The following is a 26,022-nucleotide window of genomic DNA, read 5'->3' as shown; positions in this document are numbered from 1 at the left end:
GTTTCAAAATCCAAGGACTGGTTATTTTGAAATCTCATGCTTGACACTTAACTGCTAATGAGGTTAACAATGCACAGTGGGTTTTATTTAGTAGCTGACTTTTTTGCTTTTCTCATTTGTTGGTATTAAAATGAATAGTTTAGATTTATACCATAAGCAATAAACAGTTAAAATATATAATAAATAATAAGACTGTAGGATGTAATGGTTGTACTGAGTTAAAATTTAAGACTTACAGGTAGAAAAAAATATATATTAGGTTTGAAAGGTAGAAATTTAATAGATCAGAGGAGTTACATTATCTTAGGATGCCCTCATCCGCTAAGGAAAAAGTCTGTTGTCAGTTCTACAACAAATATTTACACTGAAATACTTGTACCATATCTCAAATACATGTAACATATACACAAACTTTTAACGATCCATAATAAAAAGTGTGCTATAAATATTTATGAAAGCCAGTAAGATGCCTAAAAATGCACTGAATTTTTAGTCTGTCATGCAAATCATGGCTCCAGTGGCGAGCCGGAATCACTACCCTGGGGAGAGGCATCCTTCAAGGAGGGCAATCTTTGAGTCAGATCAATCTCCGGATCCGAGCAGGAGCGAGAGATAGGCTAAGTATCAACCGGGCCCAAGGGGCTCTTAGACTGTGCCGGAGAAGCTAGCAGCTTCTTTGGTGGGAGAACCGGGAGAAGGAGTGCGCTGTTCCTGGTGTCTGCACTTCTCCTTCTTGCGCTTCTTCGACTCCTGTGAGGAGCGTTTGCCCTCCCTTCTAGGCTTTTTGGCCGGCGAAGAGAGTTCCGATGTTGACACCGAGCCCGCGCGCTTGGGGGGTCAGTGTTAAACAGCTGAGTCAATTGATTCGTTGCTGCTGATGATGTTGGTGTTGGTGGCGAGGTCATCGAAGCCTGAATTGCTGTCGAAGTCAATGCCACCATTTGTGGGGTTAAAACCAATTTGAGCAGTCCTCCTGAAAGTCTCATAGCTCTGTTCTTCTTAGTCTGCTTAGAAAAATTTGAACAATGATGGGAAGAGTCCACTCTGTTATCCTTCAAGCCATCAAGGACCCTTTGTCCAGGCCCGCTTCTACTCCCATCTCTTCCAGGAGGATGGACCACATGTATAGGATCCAGGAGCCGGGAGTAGAATTTTTGTTTAACCACCCTCACCCTAACTCGGTGGTTGTCTCCTCTTCTTCAAAGGCCAATAAAACTCACTCCTTACCCCCCCCCCGACAAAAAGGGCAAACGAGTTGACAATTTTGGTAGGAGGTTCTACTCTGCGGGTGCCCTTGGCATCAAGATCTCCAACTACACAGCATGCATGGCCAGATACCAGTACTCCCTCTGGGAGCAACTCTCTCCACTTCTGGCAGCACTTCCAGATGAGAAATGAGCCTTGGCAAAAAAGGTACAGAAGAAAAGGTTCTTGCTAGCAAAGCAGCAATTGGCAGCTTCTAAACACATGGTGGACACTGCAGCTAAAACCCTAATGTCTGCGGTCACTCTAAGGCGCCACTCCTCGTTATGGGCCACTGCGTTGCATGCTGACAATAGATCTTGGGTCGAGGACCTCCCTTTTGAGGGAGAGGGACTCTTTTTTTCTGTATTCAATTTTTTTATTAGATTTCAGTATAAAGGGGAAGGGGATAATGCAGGGATACAGAAACCAAAAAAAGGTAATTAGGGAGAGCATAAGACAAAGAAACATTAACCGAAAAAGAGAAGTAGTAAATATAACTATTAAATTTATACCTTTCAAACCTAATATATATTTTTTCTACCTGTAAGTCTTAAATTTTAACTCAATACAACCATTACATCCTACAGTCTTATTATTTTATTATATATTTTAACTGTTTATTGCTTATGGTATAAATACAAACTTTATTTTAATACCAACAAATGAGAAAAGCAAAAAATCAGCTACTAAATAAAACCCACTGTGTATTGTTAACCTCATTAGAAGTAGTAACTTTATCACCAACATCATTAATCATAAGCAGAGAAGATGGACATAGTCTTTTTGTCTCTAATACTTCCTTAATTCAATAATAAGAGAGGAAAGTTAAGAGTAACAAAAAAACCACAATAAAACCTAGCATAGAGTGCTTTATCTGTTTCAATGTCAGCAGAATCTGTTATTAAAAGAAAGAAAAAACATAAGAGAATAACCAGGAGCAGATCTTCCAAATTTTCAAATACCTGTGTCATCTACCTTTATAATTTGACCCAGGTTAATTGCTTATCCAAATTAAGTATTTGAGTATTTAACTTCATTAAGTTTTGGAGACTGTATCTCCCAATTCCATATTATTTTAAAAACTAGAGAGAAAAAAGGATCACCAATTTATTATGCTATGGCAGCCTCATTTCCCATACTTATTATTGCATATATAGTTTCTAAATAAGAAGTCATATACTCTCTATAATTCATGTTAGATTGCTCTATTTGCCTTTGTAAGATAAAAGGGAGAAAGTCCCTAAATAAAAATGGTCTCCTCTCTCACCCTTATTTATTTTTACCCCTAGCAAAAATCATACACCTCTATAACTCTCTGTTAATTACTCTATTTAGTTTTGAAATCATGCGATCTAAAACACCAAAAACAGAGAGAACACATTTAAATTCTAAAAATCTCATTGCCATTTCATAGCCATATCACAATAGATCTCAGTTGTCCCTTCCAAGCCGTTTAAGGTCGCACATCAAGTCCCTTTTATTAATTCCATGTTAACCGGCAGAGCAACACTTTATAATCTTTTTGAAAGCTTTCCAAAATTTAGATTTCTTGAAGTAGTCTGCCTTTTCTCCCTTTGATGCATATGTCCATTTTATTAAAAATGATGAAGTCTCTGTGCCGTCACTTCCTCCTGCAAAGATTTTAATCATGCTTGATTTCTGACTCTTTTTTGTAGTTACGCACGATCTCACCATTTTGATTTCTTTCAGCTTCTTTCCCTCCGGATCTTTTCCCACTTCTGTCATCTTCCTAGACAGCATTGGAATCCTGTCCTTGCTCCACTCATATATATATTTAGTTTTGCTGTGTTTTAAAATACAAATTTCAACCTTATCCTGTATTACAGTAACTCTGCCAGCCAACAAATTTCCTGCTTTAAGGAAGATATAGCAACCATAATATCACATGTTTCAAATTTAAACTCCATCTTCTTTGCAGTTTAGCTCAGTCTGATAAACAAGATTAAAAACCCAACTCCAAATCCTAAGTAATCTATCTTTCTAAATCACCTCCAGCCTGTGCTTTCCTCTTACAGTCCAATTGTAATCAATTCAATACAAATCAGATATCAAAAGTATTCTAACTGAAAATATGTCAGACTTTTATTCAGACCGTATGAAGATAAAATAATGTTCTCATTGTAGCTTATTGAATTATATGGCGAATCCGTTTGAATTTCTTACTCAGTCCAATTTGTGTTCTTAATGGTTCCTGGATTTGTTCATTGTCTTTTGGAAGCCGCCCTCGGGGGAAAAAAGGGGGGGAGGATATCCTCCCTTTCTCCTTTTTCTTTTGAACAGTCGCAGTTGGCGTTATAAAAGATTCATTAGTTGGTCATAGTAAAGAGAAAGACTTACTTGCAGAATAGCATTTCAGTGGTTAAGGTAGAAGTACGCTGTAGTAAAAGCTTGTTAGAAGAAAAAAGCAGTTGAGTATTCATATCTTGTTGCCCTCATGTTGACCGACAATCGTGAAGCATCAGGACATACAGAAGGAACAGAGATCAACTGTCGCTGTTTCCCTGACCCCTGTAGAGCCCTTTGCTGTCAGAAGACTCCTCCAAAGTCTTCCTCGGGACACCACAGCTGTGGCATCCCTCCAACTGCTCGGTTTGGGGGGGCTGTCAAGAGCGAGCTCCATAGACCCCCACCGATCTTGAGATGCCAAACCCCAGAAGTCGAGGGAGAGGGACTCTTTAGCTCAACCACTGACTCTGCTCTTCAAGAAATGGACATGAGCATTAAAACATCTAGGAACCTGGGGGTTCCCTCCTCCTCCCGCTCCGACAGGCTTCGTCCTTGGTCCAAGCAGTGGCCTAAGAAGCCTTACCAGACCAAATCGCCGGACAGAGCTTGGAAACCACGTCCGCAGCATGATAGCAAAACCTCTTACTCTTCAGGTGGCAAGACCAAGTTTTCGCCTCAGGGTACTTCTGCAGCCAAAACCAAAGGCTCCCAGAATCCTAAGCAGGGTCTTTGACTTTGGCTTTGCTCCTATCCAACCCCTCCCCCCCTCCTCTGGCCCTACTTGTCTCTACAGTTTCTTACCAGCATGGAGAGGAAAAGTGGATCTTATCCATAATAGAGGAGGGTTATGCGATAGAATTTGTTCGGACTCCTGCACATTCCAATGTTATGATTACCCGTCCAACTCAAGTTCTGCTGGAAGAAGTTCAGAATCTTTTAGAAAACCAGGCGATAGAGCCTGTTCCATCTCACCTAAGAGGACGAGGGTTCTACTCAAAGTATTTTGCAGTTCCCAACCAGGACTGGGGACTCTGCCCAATTATGAACCTGAGGAACCTCAGCGCCTTTATAGCTTACCAAAAGTCCAGGATGCTCACGCTCCAGAGCATTCTTCCTTTAATCAACAAAGGTGATTGGATGGCCAAACTGGACTTATTTTCACATAAGTATCCTTCCAAGCCACAGGAAATACCTCAGGTTTGCTATCGGTCAGAACCATTTCCAGTACAAGGCCCTACCCTTTGGACTTTCTACTGCCCCCAAAGTTTTCACAAAAACTGTGTTGGCGGCTTACCAACACCTTCACGGTATCGTCTTCTTCCCGTATATCGACGAATGGTTGGTAGTTGCCAGCTCAATAGCAGCCCTCTCGATCATCTGAATATAATTCTACACCTGTTGAACAACCGCGGCCTGCAAGTGAACAAAAAGAAATCTTATCTCCACCCAACCAGGAGGCTCCAATTCATCAGGGTGATTCTGGACACCTCACTTAGCCCTACTTCCAGACAACAGGACTACAGACATCATCTCCCTGATCTGCCAGCTACAGACTAAGGGCAACGTATGATGGTGCAAGTCCAGCACCTCTTGGGACTGATGGCCACAATGGGCGTCCTTCAGCTTGCAAAATTATGCATGCGGACCCTGCAATTATGGTTTCTCAAACATTTTGACCCACTGAGAGATTCTCCCCAGAAGTCACTGGACATTCCCTCCCAGGTGCTGGACTCCCTGGACTGGTGGAAGTCGAGAACCAACCTCTGTCAGGGAGTCCCCTTCCAACTTCCAGCCCCCTCCGTTACTGTCACCACGGATGCATCCCTTTGGGAATGGGGTGCCCATCTGGAGGAGTTCACTGTTGGAGGACCCTGGCCCCCATCGTTTCCTCAACACCATATCAACTTTCTGGAGCTGACTGCAATCCAGCTGGCCCTCCGATCATTCAGACCCATGCTGGAAAACCGCACGGTTGCCATTCTGACGGACAATACGACTGCCATGAGCTATGTCAATCGCCAGGGAGGGACAGTGTCGAGAAAGCTGTGTATTCTAGCAATGAGTCTGTGGGAAGACTGTTTACAGGCATGGATCTTTGTGGTAGCCGCTCACTTACTGGGAGAGCTCAATGCCTGAGCAGATTTCTTGAGCAGGGGGGGCAGCATCAGCCCACAAGTGGGAGCTGAACTGGACTTACCTATCTTCCATTTTCAGTCATTGCGGTCACCCCATCATAGACCCATTTGCGACAGCAGAGAATGGCAAATTCAACCAATTTTGTTCCAGAGGAGGCAAAGGGTTCGGCTCCCTACAGGACGACGTCCTGTTTCCGTGGTCAAGTTTCTCTACCTCTTCCCCCCTCTACCTCTCCTCACCAGATTGGTTCACAAGTTGACAAAGGAAAAGCCAGAATGCATCCTGATCTCCCCCTGATGGCCTTGCCAGAACTGGTTTCCTATCCTACTGACACTAGGGTGAGGTAGTTATCACATGTTCCCTCCAGAACCATACCTCCTCCAGGCACAGGGGGGCTCCCTGTTCCACCACAACATACCCCATCTTCATTGCCCACCAATGATTCCAAAACTGTAGTTATTAAAACCTGATGAAAACAGCACAGATACCATGGTCACTCTCAGTTTGAGAAGTTCTCTTGAAATCAAGGTTATTTTTTCCCATCTATATCTGGTCTGGTGGGTGGGATTCTCACTCATGTATATTAGGGCTGATTCTGTTCTAGTATCCTCAGGGATTTTCTGTATATAATTCTGGGAGCTTTATGAAAGGAGTTCAGCGGTTCCATTTGGACTGAGATAGTGGGTGGAGCTTAAGCCTTTCACCCACTTTTCCTATTCTTCTGTGTGTGCGCACATGTGTAAATAGTAAAGTTTAAAGCAAAGTAGTAGTTTATCCTTTAGGGTTTGTAGGACAGGAAAAAAGCATCCTTCTTCAACTTTACATCTGAAAATGTATAATCTTTAGTCAGCAATGTGGTAAATCTGTTTTCCATACTTTGGCGACCATTTTCTATCTCACAGGTATATTCTGTGATGATTCTAATCTAAATGCCTGCTTATTAAAAATGCTGTGTTTTTTTTTTTAATAAATGACTTCACTTTCCATTAGCTGTGATCATCTGCTTTTTTCCTGCACTAATTGTGACCATTGCATTCCTTTCTCACAATGAATCATTCATCTATGTCTCATGTTGTGAGGTATGATACCTGTCCATGTTTGAATGAGTATTTTGGAAGATTGTGTTTTTAAAAAAATATTAAAGCTTTGTCATATTACACAATCAAATTGAAACATGGGTGTTTGAAAGTAAATTGAATTCTTTCAATGTTAGATCAGAACAGATGGCTACCTGGGTTGGTGTAATGCAGTGTTTTCAAAGTCACATTTCATTAAAAGGTTTGATTTTTAATGTGCAATAAAACTACTTGTCCTCTGAGGAGGCAACCTGTGTCATCTGGGCGTGCTTTCTGCCTGATAAGTAGTAACTTGTCCGGTTAATCAGATGTAGTGGCATTTGACAGACAGCTTCTTCTAAAGATAGATAATATCCTCCATTTTTGCATTCACATCCAATGTAGAAATGGAGCAGAATTACCTGCCCCAGCAGATTGAAAAAGAGGTAAGACCAGAACAGCAAATCATGCAGAAATACAGTGGGCAACCTCCTGTGTGTATGAACGTTTCTGGGCTCTAATTTTTAAGTTTTCCGTTTAAGACTTGCAAGCAGTTTTCTGATGATGCAATACTGTGGTCCAGCCCATAGTTTGGGTACCACTAAATCAATCATATTATTAACTTGATAATAAGGGTTATCACCCTTGATAACATGATTATATAAAAGTGTTATCAGTTATAATAAGATGGGTCAGGAAGTTAATTTTGTAATGGGTGCAGAAAAATATTGGCAAATTAACCGTTCAAATATTATAGATACCCAGGTGAACAGTTTTTCTTGATTTATTCCATATATATATATTGTTTCATATATGTATTTGAAAATTGTACACATGCACAAACTGTTTTGGTGTTAATCAATGAAAAATAAATGAACTATTAAAAATGTCTTTCAGCTAATGGTAACGACAACAAGAAATTCAAAGGTGAAGATAAAATGGATGGGGCTCCTTCTCGCGTTCTTCATATCAGGAAATTACCAGGTGAAGTGACAGAAACAGAAGTTATTGCGTTAGGCTTACCTTTTGGCAAGGTGACCAACATTCTCATGCTCAAAGGAAAGAACCAGGTACTTTCTAATTTTGTTCTTTTATTCTGTATAGGAAACAGCCCCTTCCTCAAAACCTATTTATTCTGTCTGCCATTAGTGGGCCCATATCCTAGCATCTGAGCCAGGAGATGAGTTATCTTTCAGTGCCCCTGCCAGACCTGAAAGTATTTAATTTCCCAAGATGCAAAAATTAGTCATGAGCCAATATAATTTTATTGATGTTCTTTTGCAAGTAAGATGAAAAATGTTAAGTACAATTAAGATTACTGTAGGCATCTGCTTTTGATCTTTTCTAGTCCTTGCTTGATCCTATTTTTTGATGTTGTGCAGTGAAACTTAATATTAGATTCTAAGTAAGGGTACAACCTGACCACCACATTTAGGCATTTTAGGCCTTGTTGTTGCCAACAGACAAAAACAACCACTGAATACAGTGATAATGCTGAATATCTAAATAGAGAGGGTTAAGAAGAATGAACTCAGGAATCCATGTGTACATACAAAGCAAAGGGTCCTTCAGAATGGACTCTAGACCTCCAGTGTTCAGGCCTCATTCAGTGCCATTGAACACTTCAACAGTCAATCTCTCTCTCTCTCTCCCTCCCCCTTTTCTTTGTCATACTTAGCTTTGCATAGAGCAACTGTTGACATGGAGATATCCCAGCTGAAGAGAGAAATCTTGAGTTTAAAGATTGCATGCCATTTTAATACTGGGAGCAACAATTTCAATTTCCCAGCATCCATGGATAATACTTTATATATTTCCAAACTGACCAGGGGAAATCCATGCTTACCACATAGAAGGCTGGTGGGATGGCCCAGTGACAGGAAAATAGCAGTCTCCCCCCAGGGCTCATTCTCAGCCTACAAGAGAAACCTTCATACTTCTCAATAAACAGAACAGGAATATCTTATAGAGGAAGTGTAAGATTAGCCAGGCTTCTGATGATCAAGATAGTTGACCTGGGGCTGGGCTGCTTTCCTGCTTTCCTTTTTGTACCCTGCCCTTTTTCCATTGGGGACCCAAAGGGATTGTCATTGTCCTCTCCTCCTCACTGTCAGACCCAGAGGTAAGGAAAAACAAGTAAAGTTCATGATCTTTATTCCAGCATCATAGGCAGATACAGGCGTTGTCGGAACTGGCTCTCCCGCCAGTTCCCAGGTCTTATAACCCCTTGCCCTGACCATTACAATTCAAGCAAAGCGCCCCAAGCTATAGGGGGGATTTTGCGCAAGTTTCCTCCTATTCCGTCATCACCCCAGGTGTCTGTTATCTACCCCTTCAGCTTCTTCTCCACCAGCTCCCTTGACCTTGGTTGCATAGTAACAAACGAGTTCCCAGACATGCCACCCTCCCTCTAGATAAGCAGTGGGGATGCTTCAAAGCAATAGACAGCATAGCAAGCACAGCAATAGCATTGTATAATTGTTAGCTAATTTGATACATATGGCAAGAGGAACAAAGATGGAGTGACTCTTGACACTCACTAGGGATGGGCATGAACTGGTTCACGAGCCAAAATTCCACACAAATTTGACTTAGTTTGGAGCTCTCGAACTGATGTTTGAGGAAGGCACCTTCCCTGGACTTTTACCAGACTTTAGTTCAATTCAGTTTCTCAAGCAATTTAAACCGCTTTCAAGCTGGTAGAAGCAAAATAGACCTGTGAAATGGTAGCAAAACTAGCATTGCCTTTACTAATACATATCTAAGTTGAAAAAAATTTAAGGAATTTTTCCGTAAAATCACATTGATAGCCTGATCCTAAGCATGTTTACTAAGAATTAAGTCCCACAAAATTCCATTAAGCTTAGTACTAAATAAGTATGCACAGGAGTGCAGCCTTTATTTTTGTCTACCTAAAATGTAACATAAATAGAGATTCACAGGCTTTAAATTGAAATAGTACGTGTTTGAAAATATAGCATTTCTCAGTCCAAATTCTTCAAGTAACTCAGGCAGTCAAAGGCTTTTCTCTTTATAAAAGGCAGATATAGAGAAGCATACAGTTAGACTGTTCAGATCACAAAGATAAACATATTTAGTTTTTTCAAAAGGTTTTATCTAAGAATGGCTGACTCAAGTATTAGCTTTTTTCAGCCTTGTATGATTCCATGGTATCGCAAAATCACACACATCCATTTTTCATATTGCATATTATAATATTTCAGGCATGGGTTTGCAGGATGAAATCAACTTAGAGAAGGATTAGCAGATACTTTTGATTAGCCTGCTCTTGAGCAAGCAGCCTGAACTTCTGCCTGCCAGCATATTTACATATTAACTTGAGGAAACAGCAAAAGATTTCTCAATTCTTTAAGGAGCTGAAAGACTTGTTTTAGGGGAATAGTTCTGTTTCATATTTTATCCCCCCTTCCCCCGGATACTTTTACTCAGTGAATCACCTATGGAAAGTTGGGTTTTTAAAAATCAACATAGATCCTACAAAGCAGCCAGAATAATCTTTGTTTAGTAAGCAGTATTTCTAGCTGAAGTAAACTTTGATTACACAAATGATAAAACCCTGTGTGGTGATGCAAAATCCAGTCCCACCGTCCTCTGAACCTTTTTGATAGGCTAGTTTGGCTGTAGCTCAGGCTAAGGACAATCATGTTATCTCACAGGCCTCTGACATCAAATATGTATCTATGGCAGAGGATATAAATCTGGATTCACACTGAGGGCTGCTATTTTGTAAAAAAACATGTATAGCTTTGTCCTAATTCTATTGGAGGGCATTTGGGAGAACCAGCAATAAACATCTTGATTATTATCTTTAATAAAGGGCTTGAATTGTGCTTTCCCAAGTTGAAAGCTGTGAAAAGGCAGGTGAGAAGTCTAAAGAAGCATTTTCTGTCATATGACCTTCCCCGTACACTAAAGAGCTGCCAGGGAAACCTGTTCAGGCTACTGCTTTAGACCTAGAATCATAAAATTAAAAAGGTGGAAGAGGCATACAGGCCATCTACTTCAGCCTTTTGCACAATGTAGAATATCCTAAAACAAACCTGACAGATGGTCATCCATACTCCATTTAAAAACCACCAAGGAGGGAGAACCCACCAGATCCCAGGCTAACTTATTACACCACTGCACTACCCTTATTGTTAAGAGCATTTCCTAGACCTATGCAGATATCTCTCCAGCATAATTTACACCAGTTATGAGACTTACTTTAGGTACTATGTTTTGAGGGGGCAAGATTGGCATCTTCTAGAAATCAGAACAGATTCTGCTGGTACCATGAAATATCTCAGGTCAATCAAAGGAGCCTTGCTGCAGACTGAGGATTTGAATGTAGGTCTTAACAAGCCTAGTCCTACATACTGATTTTAAAATTGTTATTATTATATCCTGCCAAGGGTGGGTTACAAGCATAATACAATACAATTTGTCAAAGTAAAAACAAAACCTCCATCAAAACAATGTGTAGCATACAAGTTAGAGATCAAACAGATGGCAAAATCTCCACAGCTGCTCATTGACACCCAGTTTCCAGTTCAAGACATAGTAAGATGAATCATATGAGCAGATGAGAACAGGTCTGGGCCGATTTACAACAGGTTTACAGCATGAGGGCCAATCATATCATATGCCCACGGCTTCAATTAAAAGCCTGCTAAAAGAGCTACATCTTACAGGCCCTGTGGAATTGTAGTAGGTCCCACGGGGCCCTGATTTCCATGGGGAGCTCATTCCACTAGGTCGGGACCAGAGCTGAGAAGGCCCTGGGCCTAGTCAAAGTCAGTCAGACCTCTTTTGATCACTGCACTACAGTGGCTGGTGATAGGTGTGATTTGTTACCCCTTTTTAGTTTGCTGGGAATTGGAATGCTAGTGGTTGGTCATGTCTTTATGCTTGTTCTTTTATCTAGACTAGGACTGGTTGCTATCAGTCCTGACTACCTTTTGTTATGCCAGCATCTTATTCCTACTTCTCCAGTTGTGGGAATGAGAGTTCATATAAAAAGTCCTTTTCTCTCTTAAAACAGCTGGTAGGAGTCTCTTCTCACCCCCTGCTCTTTGAAATTTCCTCAGATTTTGTTATCAAACATAGCTGGGAGTGAGCTGGCAGCCTTAACTGTCAGGGTTCTAACTCATTCTTTTTTCAGTCTGCTTTGCCCTCTGTGGGAATGCTGAGAACAGAGCCATGCCTATTTCTGTAAACTTTCCAAAGTAGAGAGGCAGTTATTGTCTTTTTGGCATTCTGTGCACCATTGTGCCGATTCCTGAGGCTTTCATGTACATGTATAGTTCTCTATAATTTAAGCTCTGAATTCTTAGTGACCAGCAGATTCAGAAATAGAATATAAATTCTTTATTGTTCTTTTAAACTTTTCATTATAGGCTTTTTTGGAACTAGCAACTGAAGAAGCTGCTATCACTATGGTTAATTATTATTCTGCTGTGACACCTCACCTTCGTAATCAACCCATTTATATCCAGTATTCAAATCATAAAGAATTAAAGACTGATAATACACTGAACCAGGTAATATGTGCATTTCATAAGGATTACAGTTAATTGTGTAGTGATTACTAATGTATATACAAATCCCAGTGAGCTTGTGCTATGTAAGCATTCTGTAAGAGGTTTGGGTTTTGTTGTAAAATTGCATATTGAAGACTTATTTATGGTGAAAAAATCTAATAATGTTTGATTTCTTTTTTCAAATTAAAGGCTATAGTCATGTTTTGGTTTAAAAACCTAGGTTCACCCATAAAAGGAACTTTCTGCCTCCTTGTATGTAACATGAACCCTTATTTCTAGTATGTTAAATAATCTATTTAAATTGCATAGGACTTGTAACCTCAGTTTATTTGATCTACTCTTCCCATAAATGCAGTTACTGAAAAAATATATTCATATTCACCCCAGGAAATAACTGAAAATATAGTTATTTGATCTCAGACTTTTAGAACCTATTCTTTCAGATCAAGACAGTATTCTTACTTGAACAGGAAAACTACTGCTCCTACAGGTTCTAACTTGAAAGATCTTTTTAAGCATTTGATGTTCCTGTTTCCTATGAAGAATGTTAAAGCACTGACCCATCATATGTCAAATGATGATATCTTCATGTGCATTTCTTGGTTCTTTCCTTGATCATACTTACAGTGGTATAATGAGAAATAGTTTTTAGGACTCTTCTTCTCTTGCTAAGCTTTGACTAGTATACTATTTGAAATTTTCACTTCACTTTTTTGGGCTAGTTTACAGCAGATATTTTTTAAAAAAATGTAATGATATTAAATTTTCTTTGCCAGTAGCTGCTACCAGTTAAATGTGATGATGTTTGGGGAAGGTGTTTGTTTTGTGGTAATCAGAAAAACAGAGCTCTCTCAGAGATTCTGGTTGAATGACACTGATTCTGAAATTTGAATAACTCAGTTATTCCATGTAGGTAGATCCAAGTGGGCAGTCGTGTTGGTCTGAAGCAATAGAACAAAGCAGTAGACAAGTCCACCTTTAAGACCAACTAAGTTTTATTCAGAATCAAATTTAGTTGGTCTTAAAGGTGCAACTTGTCTGTTGCTTTGTGCAATTATTCCATTGTTTTCATCTAAAAGGATAAATATAGTAAGGCCTCTGGCTCTTCAATCACCATCCTAATGCGTCAGAGTATGTCAGCTTCCTTGGATGTGCTTTTCCTATTGTTACTACTCATTTGAAATTAAGAAACTGTGCTATTTGAAATATACTTATTGCCCTCTTCGTTGAGCACTCCATTAGTAATTAATAGCAGTTGTTTTACTGATGGATAAAACATCAGTTTGGGATGCATAAAGACAGGCTTTGAGCTAGCATAAAACTTGCATAGCAGCAGATGAAAATTCCTACAATTGTTGCAGTATTAGGCCTCATAGTCACAAAAGACGTAATGAGGGTAAGTGTGTGAGAAAATAGATCAAGAAAGGCTCCGATGACTATGCTTAAGGAGAGTGGGAAATAACTTTAATCCTTAAACACGTTAGTTGGGAGCAAGTCCTTTTGAAATCAGTTCAACTAAATGTGGGCTGAGTATAGCCTTTTCATTATGCCTTCGCAATATTAAAAAATTAAAATACTTAGATTATTTTAAATACTCATGTGGATACATCTATTACCATATTGCTTATGCTGTTTTTGATGAAATAATGTTTTAATTGAAAGTTATTGGATATAACTTGGGGAAAGCAGAGGATCTCTCAGTCCCACTGAAAGCAACAATATGCTGGAGCGTCTAGTGTTTACTTTTCTTCCACTGATTTTTTTTCAATGAGGGTTGTTGGACATCAGTTTCATGAGATTGTGCCCAGTCTATCTTGAAAAATTAGATAAAATTAGATAAATGTTTGGTTTTATAGTTACAAGGAATGTTGCAATAAATAGACCTAGTTAGGAGGAATTTAAAAACAGTCATTGCTCAGTAATGAAATTTAACTAAAACCATGATTATACATGTTGGAATGATTGTGCTGCGGCTAGGGTGACCAAATTTGCTTAACATAAGAGCCACAAACGTCAGATGTTTGAGAGCTGCAAGACTTAAATGTCAGATGTTTGAGAGCCACAAGACAGGAAGTCAGGAAGGCAAATAGATGGGGGAGGGAGAGGTGGAAAGAAAGCAATTTTAACTTGAAATGCATTCTCCAAGCTTCCAGTTGGCTTGGCTTGGGAAAGTGATTTAAAGAGACATATTCTCCAAGCCATCCAATGGGATGGTGGAGGCTTTGAGATCCACACAATATGTAGAAAAGAGCGACATGTGACTCCAGAGCCACAGTTTGGCCACCCCTGAGCTAGGGGATTCTACTGGATACACTCAGAAATAAAGATCACTTCACTAAACAAAACTGCAAAAAAGTCATAAGGTTTATAAATATCATCTCACAATCTTTACATATACAATTGTAGCACAAAACCACACATAATTAATACACAATTCACTGGGTTTGGAGATTTTGTGAAGACATACAGGAGGATTCTACATACTGTACCCTTAAAAGGCAAATATATTCATGTAACAAAAATGAATTATACATGCCTGTCAGAAAAAATTATAAAAGATTACTAATATACATTGTAAAATTATTACCCAAACTATAGTACAAGTGTGAAGATCACACAATCTGCATGACACTCACATGGAAATTAATAATGAGAGAGCAAAAGATCTGGTAAATATCATTCACATAAAAATTAATTTAACATTAAGTATTAAGTTATTCCAACAACACTTTGAAGCTAAAATACTGATTTTCCCATTAAAACAAATTTTAGAAAAAAAACTTAAAACCTAACAACAGCTAAGGGGCCTGAATGCAGAAAGCATCCCCAAATGTAATGAAAGATGCATCTGGCCAGTTTAATGAAGTGTGGTGCAGCTATTTTTGCAGTTATGTTTCTAAGACTTGAAGTGATCTTTATTTCCGAGTGTCTCCAGTAGACTTTACAGTGCAAAATAGATTTATTGGCTTATGAATTGTCAAGTTTTTCAAAACTCTTGTGGAAAAGTGGAGCGAAGAAACATTTTTGAAATGTACTTCTGTAGTGGTGGTAGGTGGATTCAATCTAAAGGTATTTTGTGAGTGGAAAGCACTTCTGCTTACAGAAAGCAGGATCCTTGATTTCTTTGGATGGCAGCCCTCTGGGCCACATCCCATTAGTTTCTAAGTTTTCCCCTTGCCTCTTCAGTCCCCACCATGGGCTTTTCAAGAGGGCTTGGGGCTGCAATGGGAATGAGGTGGTAGAAAAACACACTTTGCAAGTAATGTCTTGTGCTTTGATTATCCTATTATCCATAAGTGCTTAATAAAAATAACTTGTTTTAGAGTGCTCTTGTTGCCAACTGCTGCTCATATTCAAAACACAATGCCAAGCACAGGGTGGTTGTTCTTATTTTAGTACTAAGAAAGCAATACCAGTGTTGAACGTTGACTATTTCTCTTTTGCTGATTTTAGTGCTTCAGCTTATTGGGCAGATGAGACTTCCAGACATATGGAGATTTCTCATCATCTATATTGTTTTTATTCCCCATATTATTAATCTTTTACATGACAACAAATGTTAGATTACTACTGTGCTTTGGTATCTAGATCGAATAAAATGAGCAAGTAATATGAAGGTCTGAATAGAATCCTGTCATATAAGGATGGGAAAACATTGGAATATTTATAGCAATTCTATTCTGCCTCCCATTGTTTCAAAGGTAGTTTGGAGAGGCTGTTAAATATATAGTCATCTTCCTCTTGACCTCTTGTTTTGAATATTTCTCCTCTTTTTCAACATTTAGCGAGCTCAAGCTGTTCTACAGGCAGTGACTGCAGTGCAGACAACAAATACTCCCATAAGTGGAACCACTGTTAGTGAGAGTGCAGTAACTCCAGCTCAGAGTCCAGTCCTTAGAATAATTATCGACAATATGTACTACCCTGTAACCCTTGATGTTCTCCACCAAGTAAGTCTTTCTGTGTTCCCCCCTTTACTATTTGAACAAAGGCCAGTCAAAATGTAATGCTTCAAATGTAACTTTTGCTAAAAATGTCTCTGTTTCTGTCTTAACCTCCATAACATCTGATAGGCTTGCCTCATGTGCCAATGTCAGAATGCCTTGCATTTTCATACTGTCTATCATCAGCCACTGGGGGTAGAGAAATGTAGGATGTCATGCCATTAGCTAAATTCTACTAGTTGCTCACAGTGAATTGAGGGAACTAGACATATTACTGTTCTTAGCATTAGGAGCCTGCTTGCCACTGTTCACTCTGCTCCAGGTTGAAGGGATGCTTACAGAACTAGGATATGAGGAAAATCTCAATATCTGCTTTGATGTATTCTGCTCACTTTAACTACACATATAGTATTTTCATGTTGCTATCTTTGATGTCTTATTACCACCATCAAAATGGTACAACTGTGAAGTAGTCATATAACAATACGGGAAGGAAGAGGATTTTTTTTAAAGATAAGGGTTATTGCTGTATTGAAGGAAGAAAAAGTGATGTCCTGTTCAAAGGTGCTAAATATGAACATCTTGAGGTAACTATGACTGCAAATGGGTATTAAAAAGTAGAAGACTTGCTGTGTGTACTCATACCCACTTAAAACTTTTGTTTTTAAAATATGTTACGGCTAAATTCAATGTGGGTCCCATGGTGCAGAGTGGTAAGCTACAGTACTGCAGTCCAAGCTCTGCTCATGACCTGATTTCAATCCCAGCGGAAGCTGGGTTCAGGTAGCCGACTCAAGGTTGACTCAGTCTTCTGAGGTCAGTAAAATGAGTACCCAACTTGCGGGGGGTAAAGTGTAAATGACTGGGGAAGGCAATGGCAAACCACCCTGTAAAAATTCTGCCATGAAAGTGACGTCACCCCAGATTCGAAAATGACTGGTGCTTGCACAGGGGACTACCTTTACCTTTAAATTCAGTGCTGGTTTGCATGTAATGGCTGGAATGAACAAGTTTGAAGCATTTTGCTTTTTACTCCTACACACATGAGGGTCCTGAAGTGCCCTATTCTGACATTTATCTCTGTTAGATGGAACATTGGTAGTAGAAAATCCATACTGAGGAATCATTGCCATTGAATATTGTCTCACTTAGGCACCACAATTCTCATGGAACATTTTATATAGTATCTCTATATCACATTGTTCATCTTCCATCTTGCTGTGCAGCCCCACATTGCAACTGTGCTTGTGCAGGCCAGCCATGGAAATTTTCTTTTTAGCCTTAAAATGCTGAAATTAGGGTGGACTGCCCATTTGAGAAATGGCACATTTCTCACCAGATTTTCCCACCAAATGTGTCATGAGCTCCTGTGGTGGTCTGCCATCTTCCCTCAGTTCCTTTTTTGCCACAGTGAGAAGTGGACACTTTCTAGCACTGCCCTGTTTTTCGACATATGTCACCTGTTTCTAGAACTTTCTTATCCTCCAAGGACAATCCGGACAGTTGCTGTCCCTTCTGCTGACTGGGAAGAGACTCCCTTCCTGCCTTTTTGGGGGGGAAGGTTGCATGTCTCTGGTCCCTCCAAAAATGGCATTATTCAAAAAGTGTTCCCAGTGTACTACAAAAATGACCCACTCAGGCAAACACAAGCTTCGTCTCCTATGCTCGAGCGAGAGCCAAAACGTTAGTGCCTACCAAGTTTGTCAATGATATATGCCCAAAGCTCATGCTGATAGAGCCTCCTGCCTAAAGGCAACTTTATGGGCGAAGGTGTTGTCCTCCTTGATTTCAGCAAAACCAAACCCTAGTCAGGATTCCTGGGTCTCGGTTCTACTTCTGGCTGCTCCATCTCCCCAACGTGCTTCTTGTCATGTATCATTTTCCCAACCAAGTGAGAATCAATCTGATATCCTAGTCAGCCAGCTCTTGCATATGGAATCAAGGGCTCCTCTGACTTGGCAGCCTGCTACACTCCAAAAACCAACGACTACATGTTATCAGCTTATTTAAGTCGGTGAGACCGGGACCACCCTGATTTTCCCAAGGAAGCAGATCTCTCAATTATTTATATACAGAACCTCCTGACTGAGCACCCATTTCATTCTCAGTACTGAGAAGTTGAGAAAGCTTCTATTGCCTCCCAGTACAGCCCTAAGAGTGCATTGGACCCCTCCCCGGATGATACCATTGGTAACCCAAATCTGATTTCCCTGAGTGAGGATCTGTGCCTATACAGTGAGTAGATGCTGCAAATGGCCAGGGCACTGAAAATCAACATGGTGACATCTGACAACTGGCCTAAAGACAAAAATTCTTTGTTGTCTTTACTTTAGAGACCCCCAACCCTGTGGTCTTTCTCATCTTAGAAGGCTTTTATGACCTAACAGTCATAATACTCCTTGTAAGCTGTGGAGTCTTGTGAGCAAAAATTCAGTTTTTCTCTGTTCCTAGACTGCTGCCCAGATTCCTTCACTGGTGGCTTTGGGATGATAATCTGTATACAGAGGGTATAGTTTGGTTTCTGGATATCCCAAGAGACTGTAACCACTGATGCCTCCCTACAGGGCTGGGGTACTCATTGTTAAGGGTCCTCAGTTCAGGGCAAATGTTCTTTGTCACACGCCAACCTCCATATTAATGTTTTAATGTTATGTGCTGTTAGATTTGTCCTGATCTCTTTCTCAGATATCCTGGTAGGCAAGAATGTGTTGGTTCAGATGGACAACATGGCAACTATGTACTACCTCAACAAGAGGATAGTATGGGTTCCCTGAGTCTCTGTCAGGAAGCACACACAGTATGGGGCATGGCTATCAAGACTCGGGCCATTCCAAGAGCCATTCACATAGCAGGGTCTAGGAACTGGAAAGCAGACAGGTTAAGCAGGTCCATTCAGGATACAAGTCCAACATTTGAGGCCTGGAGTTCTCCCATTTCTGTTCACCATGGCAGAGGCCAGCAGGGTCCCAGACTTCTCTCTAGCAAGGAATGACCAAACTTCTCTACGGGAAGCATTCCAGATCCCCTGGTCCAGGGTTCTCTTTTACGCCTTTCCCCTTTTCCTCTAGTCAGTAGGGTCCATGGGAAGATGAGGGCAGACCATGCTCAGGCCATCCTGATTGCCCCCTTTTTTGCCATTGCAGATCTGATTCCCAGAGCTGCTATGTTTGGTGAAGGGGAATTAAATAACACTTCCTTCAGCTCCAGACATATTGATCCAAGGTCTCCTGTTTCACCATGATGTACCAAGAATCCATTTAACAGCATGGAGAGTCAGACCCTAGATCATTTTTTTTCCATGAGATGTCCTCAGAATCCTGTTACAGGCTCGAAAACCTTCAGTGAGATGCTCCTATCACAGGAAATGGGTCTTTTTTGAGTCATGGGCTTTGGCCAGAAGAGAATCCCTTTCACTTATCCTTTGCCAGTGGTTTTTGAATATCTGTTGTCCTTAGTTCAGTCAGGTCTGCTAGGTTCATCAGTTAAAACACATTTAGTAGCCGTTGCTGCATTTCACAAAGAGGTTCAGGGATCAACTGTCTTTGGACATAAATTGGCCCAGCAATTCCTGAAAGGACAGTCTATTGTTTTCCCACCATTGCCTGACATTGTTCCTTAGTGGTCTCTGTCCTGGGTTTTGGCTTCTCTGACGAAACCACCATTCAAACTTGTGGCCACTTGTCCTTTAGCTTTTCTCCTGGAAAGTGGCCATCACTTCTGCTAGGAATGTCAGTGAACTTGCAGCTGTTAAAGTTGACCCCACTTTCCTCAAGTTTTTCAGCAAATGTGTGGTATAGCATTCCACTTTTGAATTTATTTTCTGCTCCTAGTTATCCCTCAGAAAAGACTCTACTCACTTTGGATCTCAGAAGAGCTCTTCTTTATTATTTAGACAGGGCCAAATCCTTTCATAGGTACAAAAGGTTGCTTATTTGATATTGGGGACCAAAAAAGGAGAGGACAGAATCATCCCAGTGTTTAGCCAGGTAAGTCGTGTCTGCAATACTCTCCTGTTATAGAGCAGCAGGTTAGTCCCGCCCTCTCAATATCAAGGCTTATACCACACAAGCACAAAGCTCGTCAGTGGCCATCCATCGTAATCTGTAAAACAGCCACCTGGTCTTCAGGAGACACCTTTGTGTGCCGCTGTGCTGGGCTGTGGATCTGCAAGCAAGGAAAGAGTGAGATATTGGAAAAGCTGTGCTGCATGCTGTTTCAGTGAGAGACTCACCCTTCCTCCTCAGGAGAGCAGCTCGCTAACAGTCCTAATGTGGGGCTGCACACCAAGATAGAAGATGAAAACAGTTGCACTTACCTGTAACTGCTGTTTATCAATGTCTTCGGTGCAGACACACATTCATTCCCTCTTAGCCTGCTGTGAAGTCTCACAAAAAAAGTTTAAAAGGGATATTTTCTTTCAGAGGTTGGGAGAGCTCATTGCAGCATAGCAGGAACTGAGGGAAGGGGGCGGTCCGCCTCAAGAGCATGTGATGCATTCGGTGGGAAAATTCACGCATGCATCATCTTCCAAACGGGCAGGCCACCCCAATTTTGACATTTTAAAGCTATAAAGAAAATATCCATGGCCAGCCTGCACAAGTGCAGACCCAGTGTGTTTGTGCACAGAAGACATTAAACAACAATTACAAGTAAGTACAACACTGTTATGTTTTATTAAACAGTGTTGTTTTACAATTTGTAGGGCTCTGTATTAATTTCTGTTTTGTTTATTTCAAACCTAGATCTTTTCTAAATTTGGTACAGTTTTGAAAATAATCACATTCACAAAGAATAACCAGTTTCAAGCACTGCTACAGTATGGAGATCCAGTAAATGCTCAGCAAGCAAAATTAGTAAGTACAGATCTCATTTGTTTTTCTTAACCAATACTGGTGCTTTCCTAGTTAGTACATGTAAAATTGCCAGATTGTGATAAACTGAAGTACTTACCGTTTGTTGGAAAGAATGAACAGCCTTAAGGATCATAAATAAATAACCTCCTGTGTATGAGTAAATGCTTTTTCATAAATCAACACATTAATCTATGATTTGTTTAACCAAATAAATACTTGAGACCAAAATGGATACTATGGTTTCCAGAGTCATTCTGTTGAACAGGGATCTCTGCTTTTGATCTCTGTGTAAATGACTAAACTGTACAATGCTAGAGTTATTGCAGTATAAACACATTGCTTTCAGTGGGTTTAGACGAATAACTGTGCATGGAGTAACAGTATAACTCTCTGGTGTATGGCTTTGAGAATGAGAGACTAACGGAAATGATTGAAACAAGTTCTTTTTAAGAGAATGGTATGAGATATGATCAGCATATCATATGTACCTGTTTTAAGGTGACTGGAAGGTATGTTTGGTTATGCATTTGAGTGGTATTTGTGCTGTATATAGAATATTAAAATGACGTGAATGAGGGCTCTCTTGATTCATACAGATTCTACATCATTGTGAAATCCTGATAGTAATTAGAGATCTCAATAATAGTTTAACAAGATTTTTTTATCAGTTCAAGTGAAAATTGTTAATCAACTGTTAATCTCTGAGTTGAATTAAAGGGTTTTAAAGGCTTGCCCAATCTTGGAAGCTAAACAGAGTCAGTCCTGGTTAGTATTTGAATGGAAGACCCCCAAGGTCACTACGCAGAGGCACACAATGACAAACCACCTCTGAACACATCTTACCTTGAAAATCTTACGGGATCACTATAAGTTAGCTTGACAGCTAGCTTATTTAATTCATCTACCACCAAATTTGAATTCAAAACTTTAAAGGAAATTAAAGAGAGTCAGCATGGTGTACTGATTAGAGCAGTTGTGGACACCACACTGGGTCAGAACTTCAAAGGTTCCTGCAAGCTCAAAAAAGTTGGGGACCCCCTCATTTAGAACATGGGTGGCCAAACTGTGGCTCTCAAAGCCCCCACCCTACCGGCCAGCTTGGAGAAGGCATTTATCTCTTTAAATCACATCACCAAGCCAGCCAGCAGCTTGGAGAATACATTAAAAATTAAAATTGCTTTCTCACCACCTCCCCCATCTGTTTGCTTTTTTCTCTCTCTCTCTCTCTCCCTCCCTCCCTCCCTGTCTTGTAGCTCACAAACATCTAATGTGTATTCTTTGTTGCTCTTATGTTAAGGAAGTTTGGCCACCCCTGATTTAGAGTATCTAGCTATGCTATGGCTCTACCATGGAAGTTTGCTGGAACCTAGGGCCAATTAGCATACTCTCACCATAAGTAGTGGTTGTGAGGATAAAAGGGATGAATCACTATGAAAGCCTTTTTGAGTCTACATTGGGGAGAAAGGTGGGATGGAAATGAAGCAAAAAAGTGAAGTAAATTACGTTGGGTAGCATCCGTTTTTTTGATAGAGCAGAGCATTTGGAGAATACCTTTCTAGGTATCCCATCCAGAAATTTTAAGTAAGTATTCTAAAGGACAAAATTTTAAACCAAGAAATAAGTATGCCTTATTGTGTAAGTTGCAACTGAAGTAATATAAAAATAAAAAAACTCCAAGGTCATTGTTCAAAGAAATGTATTTTACCTACCTAGAAAAGTATTAAGAAAAAATGTATATCCATGACTTCCAAATAATGTATTTTAAAACCGCCCATTTGAAAGCCTAAGTGTTAACTAAACAATACAGATTTGTCAGCTAATTGGGAAAGTTATAAAGGAAAACAAGAAGTACTATCTTACAGCTATGTAAAAAGAATAATAACAACTGGAAGGCTGAATATAGAATAAAATAGCCATGAATTTGAGGGTCAGCAAAGCGGCAGAGAAGTTAAATGAGTTTGTAACCATTTTCTAGTGTAAAAGTTAAGGTGAATATACTTATCAGTTGGTATTCTTTATAGGGAATCAGAATGTGGCCTTCACAGAAATTGAAGACTCAATAAGGAAGTTTAAAGAGCAATTTAGAAAATCAAGCACCTAGGAGAGCATTTTTCTAAAGTGTCTGATGAAAATAGTGTTGTTGACAAGGCTATCTGCTATGAAGTGCCTGTGATTCTGAGACTTATTCAAGTTGCAAAAGTGGATTCTGCCTTACAATTTCCGTTAGTCTCGGTTTGATTCTGATCTTTCATTTAAGTAACTGTTCTAAACTGATTTGTTGATATACCTTAAAATAAAGGTAACATATTCCTGCCTTCCATGCTAAGGTAACCCTTCTGAGCGTTAAATAATAATTTTTAAATTCTTTTTTTTACTGTTATAACTCTCAAGTCATCAAATTTTAACATGCACATTCTTTGTGGGACTTTTTATAAGGTACTTTTAAGGTTTTTCTAGATGACTCAAATGTTCTGGTCAATGACTGTAATAATAAACTGAACTGGTAAAGCTTCTGTGTAAAGAAAAACATTTGCTATCCATACTGTTAGGGTGGATATAAATTCATTGCTTTAATTTTTCTATTGTAAACGATTTCAATTTTAAAATCCCTGTTTAAATTTCAGTTCAAATTCCTTACTTTTAAAAGGTACTAAACCTGAAAGTCATATAATTAAGCACGGTAACGTTTCCTCTCATCATTTCTTATTGTGATCATTTCTTGATCCAATTGTTAATTCAGATGGTCTTCTAAACCATTCTTTGAAGGATCAGGAACTTTCTGGGCTCCTGTGATCCCTCCATTTCCTCCTCCATTTCCTGGCTTCATAATTTTAAAGTGGAAAGGGTGTTATTTTGTTCATGATTCACTTCTGTTCATAGGCAACGGTTAGCCTTAAGTACATGAATCAACATATGCTTCCAGGCAGTTCAGTATATAGGTTAATATCTGAAACAGCATGTGGAATGCTGCTTTCTGTGAATTTCTCATATTAAACTGGGACATTTTTATTTAACAACAAATATATAGAAACAGCATTTCCACCAAGACAAGACCCTGAGATTTTGTCTTTGAAGGGTACTTCTGCTCATCCTTGACTGCCACAGTTAGGAAGAGTGGCAGGAATACTGTGTACAATTCTGGTCACCACACCTCAAAAAGATATTATAGCATTGGAAAAAGTGCAGAAAAGGGCAACTAGAATGGTTAAAGGGTTGGAACACTTTCTCTATGAAGAAAGGTTAAAACGCTTGGTGCTCTTTAGCTTGGAGAAAGGTTGACTGAGGGCTGACATGATAGAGGTTTACAAGATTATGAATGGATATAAAAGGTAGAGAAAGAAGTACTTTTCTCCCTTTCTCACAATATGAGAACTCGTGGACATTCAATAAAATTGCTGAGCAGTCGGGTTAGAACTGATCCAAGGTTGTACTTCTTCATTCAAAGGGTGATTAACACATGGAATTCACTGCCACAGGAGGTGGTGGCAGCTGCAAGCATAGACAGCTTCAAGAGGGGATTGGATAAGCATATGGAGCAGAGGTCCATCAGTGACTATTAGCCACAGCTTATTTTTGGAACTTTCTGTCTGGGCAGTGATGCTCTGTATTCTTGGTGCTTGGGGGGCACAGTGGGAGGGCTTCTAGTGTCCTGGCCCCACTGGTGGACCTCCTGATGGCACTTGGTTATTTTGGGCCATTAAGACACAGAGTGTTGGACTGGATGGGCCATTGGCCTGATCCAATATGGCTTCTCTTATGTTCTTTAAGCTCATGGAAGGGAAATGGTGCTATCAGGTGAGCTTGGATTAAGTCAGATTTTAGGTCTCTAGGGTCTAGAGAAGATAGGATTGTTTCTTGAGGTAATGAAGATGAAACAAGGAGAACCCAAGTTCTGCACCCCTTACATAGTGCTAGCAGATGACAGAACTGTGTTGGAACTTTTTGGAGAGAAAGGAAGAGAGAGGATCCCTCTTTTAAAATAATATCTTGCTACATAGCTTGTTGTGAGTACTAGTAATTTTTTAATTTAAAATTAAATTTGGGATCCTCCTTAAGTCAGAAAGCTAGTAATAGCTATATTAATCTGACTGAATATTGCATCCTTATTTATTGACCATTCTGTCTGAAGTGGAAGAGCTTAATTAGCAGTCTTTAGATGTACAATGTCAAAATAATAGCTGTACCAATATTTTTTGCTGGTTTTTTAGTCTGAACAGTCAACATTACTTCACCATTAAAGCTCTCATTTCTAGTTTAATTTGTTGTGAGGGCAGTGATTTTTAACTTAGTGTACCTGCTGTCTGCATAGTCTGACATCACTTGCTGGTTCTTAGAATGTGGTAATAATAAAATAAAATACTGCTGAAGAGAAGGAAGAGATGAAAAGGAAATCTGAGAAGAGGTGTGAAATGGGAGAAGCATTATCACCAAAGCTATTCATAGTGTCAACACAGGCTGTGTTCCATAGGCTGGATTGGTTTCCTTGAGGTCTCAAAACAGATGGCAAATGTTTGCATCATCTAAGAGATGCTAATTATGTGCATGCATGCTGTGAGATGTTTTAGTGAATGCTCATTTAGAGCGACTTTTGAGTCTCATTTTTTTTAAAAAAAATTACAGTTGTAGTATCCACAAATTAAGTACTTTTTTGCCTTTATGCCACCTCTTTAAGGCTTCCTAGGCATGTGTTCTGTGTTTCATGTATTACATGTACCTAAAATTTAGGCCCTTCATGAATTTGGCAGGACAAGATTATTCAGTTTCTATCATTGAAAGTACTGTCAGCCATTCATTGTCACCTGTGTATTTGTGGTTGCACGTGACCCAGAATACTTGTATTAAATCCTGTTTCACGCCATTGAAAGAGGGAATGTGGCTGTTTGTAATGAGCCATGTTTATAAGACTCAGTGGAAAATGTTATTGCTGAAAGTTAGCCATGAGAAAGAGATGCCTGTTTTGACCTTCACAACGTTTAACGCTGCTGCCATTGTTGGCTAT

The 26,022-nt window shown here is 39.7% G+C and overlaps 1 protein-coding gene across 4 annotated transcripts in view; it reads left to right on the top strand.

The window, feature by feature from the left end:
• PTBP2 (polypyrimidine tract binding protein 2) overlaps positions 1-26,022 on the top strand; it is an 86,281-nt gene that overhangs the window by 41,127 nt on the left and 19,132 nt on the right. For all 4 annotated transcript variants that reach the window (XM_060232219.1, XM_060232218.1, XM_060232217.1 and 1 more), the window contains exons 4-7: positions 7,581-7,753; positions 12,083-12,226; positions 16,012-16,176; positions 20,913-21,023. In XM_060232219.1, coding sequence (XP_060088202.1) covers positions 7,581-7,753; positions 12,083-12,226; positions 16,012-16,176; positions 20,913-21,023 — 593 coding nt within the window. The remainder of the gene's footprint in view (positions 1-7,580; positions 7,754-12,082; positions 12,227-16,011; positions 16,177-20,912; positions 21,024-26,022) is intronic.

The sequence above is a fragment of the Heteronotia binoei genome, chromosome 2 (assembly GCF_032191835.1).
Source record: "Heteronotia binoei isolate CCM8104 ecotype False Entrance Well chromosome 2, APGP_CSIRO_Hbin_v1, whole genome shotgun sequence".
Lineage (NCBI taxonomy): Eukaryota > Metazoa > Chordata > Lepidosauria > Squamata > Gekkonidae > Heteronotia > Heteronotia binoei.
This window is presented reverse-complemented; position numbering and strand designations above follow the sequence as displayed.